This window comes from Rhododendron vialii, chromosome 13a (genome assembly GCF_030253575.1).
Source record: "Rhododendron vialii isolate Sample 1 chromosome 13a, ASM3025357v1".
NCBI classification, from domain to species: Eukaryota; Viridiplantae; Streptophyta; class Magnoliopsida; order Ericales; family Ericaceae; genus Rhododendron; species Rhododendron vialii.
Genome location: NC_080569.1, coordinates 31,383,050 through 31,389,412, shown reverse-complemented (window position 1 = coordinate 31,389,412; position 6,363 = coordinate 31,383,050). Strand labels below are relative to the sequence as shown.

At 37.3% G+C, this 6,363-nt stretch overlaps 1 protein-coding gene across 1 annotated transcript; it reads left to right on the top strand.

Moving 5' to 3' along the window:
- Positions 1-1,541: 1,541 nt before the first annotated feature.
- Positions 1,542-2,896, top strand: LOC131314114 (uncharacterized). The gene is made up of 2 exons (XM_058342606.1): positions 1,542-1,733; positions 2,469-2,896. Exons 1-2 carry the CDS (start codon positions 1,646-1,648, stop codon positions 2,894-2,896), a joined length of 516 nt encoding a protein of 171 aa, XP_058198589.1. The 5' UTR covers positions 1,542-1,645.
- Positions 2,897-6,363: the final 3,467 nt, after the last annotated feature.

Sequence of the window (6,363 nt, the reverse complement as noted above, 5' to 3'; positions counted from 1 at the left end):
AGAGGGAATTGATATAATATTTTTACCCAAAAAAAACACTTAAATTGAGGGAAATGAATGACGGAAAATAGAGGGAGAGAGAGGAGAGTGAAATTGTAGTGGACCCTTATTTTGGTTATGGACTAAAAGTGATCATTGTAAATTGTTAAGCTTAGGAACCTCTTAAGTGAATAATCAAAAGCTGATAAGTCAACTTTCGATTATCCTTTTTTTGATTATACCACTGTGGATGACCTTATAAATTAATTTTAGAGCAATTAGTAGAACATGCCGAGGTGTAGTCTGGAAGTATACTCCCTCCCCTCACATAACATGGGAGGTCCACACATGACCACATGTAGACCCCACGTGTTATGTGAGGGGAGGTAGTGTAGTCCCAAAGTACCATTGAATAATTACCCCTGCCTCTGTTTTTTGCACCTCTCAGGTACTTGTCGTGCCCCAAGACACCAAGGAACAAAACCAAACACACACACAAATACAAAGTTTTACGGAGTTTCCGAAAATCAGGTACATCCACCGAGGTAAACGGAGCAATTTCTTGTAAATGGGAGGACAAGAGCTTTACAAGTAGTGTTCTCTCACACTGCTACACTAATCTCTCACTCTCTGAGATCAAAAATAGAGCACCCCAAGGCTCTTTCTTATAGCCATGGATCAGCTCCGACGCCAGACAATGAACTTTGGCCCCGTTTGATAAAGCTCTTAGGAGATGGGATTGGATTACTAAGCCGAAGATATTGACAATACTGCGTTTGGTTTTCAAAATTGGTTCGGATTCGTAGTCCGTTGGGATGAGGAAGCCGGACTTTAGGGGGTATTAGCAATACCCCGTGGGACTTGGTATTTATAGTCCGAACCCAACCCCTTCTTATTACCAATCCCTTCTCATTACCAATTTCTTTTATCAATCCAATCCAATCATCTAATCTCATCTCAAACAAACATGATATTAATAATCCCATCATCTAATCACATCTCAAACAAACATACTCATTATCAATCCCTTCTCATTATCAATCCCAACCCTAATCTCATCTCCTTACAAATCTCATCCATTTATTACTGTTATCAAACGGGGCCTTAAGGGATGAGTAGGACAGGAGCCACACCCCAAACCTACCAGTCTAAGAGCATCTCCAATCCAATACTCTATTTGAGAGTATCAAAATACTCTATTTTATTCATAAAGTGATTTTAGAGGAAATCACTATTCCTATTTACTCCAACCACAAACCCTTTATTTATTCATAAAGTGATTTTAAAAGAGATCCTCTATATTTTCTCTCATCCTCTAAATATGGAGGATCAAAATCTCATCTTCTCAAATAGAGGAGGCTTGAGAGGATGCTTTGGATGAGTTTTATACTCTCAAATGGAGGAATAGAGCATGGATTGGAGATGCTCTAACAGTGTGGACCCCTATACATGCCGTGCTTGTGTCGTGCACTCATATCGGCCCGGCCTCGTTGACACCTCTACTTCAAACACTTCTCATTGTACATCTTTCAATTCCTTCTTTGGTTTTGTTTCCGGCAAAGGCTAATCGTACATGTGTTTTTCCTTGAAGTTCCTGTGAAGTTGGACGATGATTCCGTAGAACTTGAGACAAAGGCAAAAAACTACAAGCCATATTAGAGGTGACATGGATAAAGCAATCGTCGACAACCCTCAGGTTCCGCGCCTAAAACACAATCGGGCTCGACTTTTGGTGGAATACTTCTGCACTTTCGGTTACTTGTGTTCATTTCTAGGAATTGGTTTATCCTTATGCACTCCTCTTAATTATTCGCTATTGCAGCGTACTTCATTTCTTGTCTTGAAATCATTTTGCAAATTTACATGTTATTAATGTAATTATGACCATAAGTATTCGTTAATGTCGGAAATGCATACGACCTATATATAAATTAAAGGGAACTAGTGGTTTGGTAAATTTATCAATTTTGTGAATATTCTCAATTTATTAATGTTCGATGAGATTTAAATATACAAATTTGCAGAGACTAAATGTCGGAAATCTATATTTTCGACAGATTACCTACTCGTACATACTTATTTTTGTTCGTGCTTTTATTAGGTGAGGGTTTTACCATGTTCTCTGATGAATTGAAAACATTTTCCATCACATTTATTGTTTACATAATTTCCCTTGAGAGGTTAAAATCGTGTGAGAGTTTTTCTATGAAAATTCTTGTTTTGTACTTAAGAGTTAGAAATGTTGAATCTGTGGCAAATTTTTATTTATTTATTTATGAAAATTCTTATTTTGATTGTTAAGACCTCACATAGAAAAATTGTCTTTGATGTTTTGTTAGGATAGGAATTATTTTTAAAAAAAAATTAGTCCCCTCATCGAATCCCCCTTTTAATTAATCAGAGGCAACATCAATATATATATATATTAATGATTATGCAAACGATTTCTAACACAAAGTTACTACGATCCAAGAATTTCGGAAATGCAGTGCCTTGTATTAAAAATATCCAAGACCAAAAGAAGATGCATCTTCAAGCTCTTAAATTGGTCAAATGTTTGTGTGCGAGAATTAGATCTCTAGATGATTCAAACGCTTACAACTTCCATGCAAAAGATGCACTCCTTATGGCAGCAAATTTAGGGATTCACGAAGTTATGGAAGAAATTGTGGAGTCATTTCCTAATTTACTTTGGGCTAAAGACGAGAAAAATATGAACTTATTCCAAATAGCTGTTGTAGAGCGTCATGCGAACTTCTTCAACCTCATATATCAGATGGGGGATTATCAAGAAGTTCAAGTACGAATAAAAGATGATTCTGGAAACAACCTCCTACACTTGGCCAGAAGACTAGGTCTAAGGAAACACAACATGGTTTCTGGCGCAGCTCTGCAAATGCAACGTGAGTTGCAATGATTTGAGGTAATACTGTGCATTCATTTATATTACACATAACCAAACTCAATCTTTTGGAACAACCACTATTGATTTCCATTGATAGAGATTTAATTTGAAAATGCAATTTTCAAGATTTAATCTTGGCGAATGCTAGAATAGAATTTAGTATGAATTCATATGAGTCGTATAAACATTGATAACATTTGTAGGTAAATTGACAACCAAATTTGAGTCCCAAAATGTTGCGCAATTTGGAGTAGTCTTTGTCAATGTCAACAAATCCAACATTGAAATTAACATATTCCTTGTTTCAATTTTTCGGCCATCATATAGGAAGTGAAGAAGTTTGCCAATCCCAGAGATATAGATCGGCGAAACATATCTCCGGTGAAACTCCTGCAATACTATTTACTAATGAACACACAAGATTAAGAGCTGAAGGAGAAAAATGGATGAAACACACAGCAAACTCATGCACAGTTCCGGCAGCACTCATTATCATCGTGATATTTGCAGTTGCAATCGTCGTTCCAGGCGGGATCAATGCTATAGATGGCCTACCATTTTTGTCCAAAGTAGCGGCATTTAAGATCTTTGTTATTTTCGATGCAATCTCACTATTTGCATCGATCACTTCTTTGTTAGTGTCCTTGTCCATCCTCACTTCCCGCTATGCCGAGCATGATTTTCTCTTTGCTCTTCCTAATAGGCTGATAATAAGTTTGGCTACCCTAGCCTTTTCCTCTCCATTACAGCAATTGTGATAGCCTTCATTTCTGCAGTCTATCTTCTGTTTGGGAACAACGAGAATGCTTGGATACTTTATCCAGTGGTTGCATTAACATTCATACCAATCTTTTCTTTCGCCTCCCTAGAGTTCCCCTCCTTCGAGATCTCATGGTGTCAACCTATCGTACTCAAAATTTCGGCAAAACAAAATGATCGTCCGATCTATTAAGATGTGATATAAACAAGTATGGGCATCATCAAAACATGTCCAATTCTTTGTTTGCTTTGATGGAAAGGGCAAGTTAGGATCTGCATCATCATGAGTTCTTTGTGAAAAACAATGAATGTAATAATAGGCTAATTGTCAATAATCAATTGGGATTGTTAGCCAGGACTCTTGTATCTCATTAAAAAGTTTGGAGTTTGAATCTCTCTACTTGCGTGTGGGTGTACTTTACTTATAAGAGAGGGTTTTTCAATCCTTTCTCTGTCTTTACACTAAAATGAGTTTATTTTTTATATTGGTTTAGTTGTTGGACTTAGTTGTCTCGTAAACTCTAATGATAGATGTAATGTCTCGAGTTTGTACATTATACTTCATATATGATATAGACGACCTCTTCTATGCATTTCCATTGAAGAAAAAATCTCTTTCTTAAAGACAACCAGTATTGCTAACGACGAGTAGTGCTAGCTGCACCGACCAAAGTGTAGGGAAACCGTACCGACGGCCACCGGACGGCCGTCTCCGGCCACCGGACGGCCGATCCGAGCCGTCTAAAAATTTTAAAAAAAAAAACCGAGGGGCCCAACGCGGGAATCAACGGCATCCGAGGTGTGTAAGGTGCTTGATCCGAGCACCCTTTTTTCGTGTATATATGTATATTCGCGGAATATACATATATACACGAAAAAAGGGTGCTCGGATCAAGCACCTTACACACCTCGGATGCCGTTGATTCCCGCGTTGGGCCCCTCGGTTTTTTTTTTTTAAATATTTGGACGGCTCGGATCGGCCGTCCGGTGGCCGGAGACGGCCGCGCGCGGCGGTCGGTACGGTTTCCCTACACTTTGGTCGGTACACATAGGATTTCTGTTAAAAGGAGTGCCCGAACAAACTGCTTTTGATTAAGAATTCTTTATAGATCTTACAAAATACAAACTGTGAAACCCTGAGTCATTCATTACTGCGCATTTTGTGATCGGGTGAAATCAGATAGGATAAATGCATAAAAATCAACGAAAATGATACACCCATCGACCACCAACCACCGCTCCGCCCACCGCACGCTTGCCGGGTCCACTCCAACCATCGGACGGCCGATCCGAACCGTTCAAAAATTCTAAAAAAAAAAACCGAGTGGGGTTGCACGGGAATCAATGGCATCCGAAGTGTGTAAGTATTCGAACCAATCTTCCATTTTTTAATGGCTCGGACCATCTGATTTTTGGAAGTTCAGATCGAGTACTTACACAAGTCGGATGCCGTTTATTCTCGGGCAGGGCCCACTCGATTTTTTTTTATAGAATTTTTGGACGGTTCGGATCGGCCTTCCGGTGGCCGGAGTGGGCCCAGCCAACGTGCGGTGGACGGAGTGGTGGGTGTATCATTGTCCGTCAATAAGGGCTTTAAGGGGGTGTTCCTCTTTTTTGGAAAAGTAACTTTTTAAAAAAGAATGCAATTTCAAACTCAAAAATCATGTATTTACGCAAATAATTTTCTACCAATATGAATCTTGTTTGATAGATCTCATTGAGATCTTTTAAACGGTGTAAAAAAATTAAAAAATCATTTTTTATTTCATTATATTTGAATTTAAAATTATATTTTTTTTGAAAAAGTTATTTTTGGAGAAACGGAAGGGGGCCTAAGAATTCTCCAGACAAACAAAACAGAAAGATCATCGATATACAGGAGATGTGAGAAAAAGTGATGGGAATATTACACTAAAGATAGGTACAGTGCCTTTTTACACTACATAGTTATACTATATCTTATGTGGAGTCTATTTCGGGTCTCAGAAAAATTCAAAAAAAAATCAATAAATTTTAAAATATTATTTTATGAGGTCTTGTAAAAAATCAATTTTAACGGATATCGGTAAGTATCATTTCTAGATTTGTAGTGAAGAAACTGCGCAGATAAACAATTTCATCCCTACGAATCAAGAAGTAATACTTACCGATATCTATTGGAGCTGATTTTTTACAGGACCCCATAAAACAATATTATAGAATTTATGGATATTTTTCTAAATTTTTGTGAGATCCAAAATAGGCTCCACATAAAATATAATGTAACATGTAGTGTAACTATGTAGTGTATGTAGCATCACTCGGAATATTAATTGCATAACACGTGACTGACTGTCCAAAGCTGCAATTATGTATGACTAGTCATAAAGCATTCATCAATCACATGACTGACTGTCCAAAGCTGTTTCGTTTCTTTCTTCTTTTTTCTAAAGTTTTTCTCAAAGGTTACTTTGATTTGAGTTGCCAGCTCACCAGTAGCTAGCAGAGCCAATGTATAGAATCTATAGATTCGGTGGCGTTGTTAATTTAACATGAGTTCACTATTCTTATTGTGTATTTTCAATGTAAATATGAATAGAAATTTTGTAAAGTTAAACTTAGTCTTGAACTTTGTTTTTTTTTTTTTGGAAATAAAATTAACAGAATTATTCAATTCTCATGTTTTCGTTAAATAATCGTCATTGAGTTTTTCTTTTCCTCATCTGAACCATTTATCTTTA

Coding starts and splice junctions, on each gene's coding strand:
- LOC131314114 (XM_058342606.1), top strand. CDS start 1,646: ATGGATAAAGCAATCGTCGACAACCCTCAGGTTCCGCGCCTAAAACAC. Junction 1,734..2,468: donor GGAATACTTCTGCACTTTCG/GTTACTTGTGTT, acceptor TCGGAAATGCAG/TGCCTTGTATTAAAAATATC.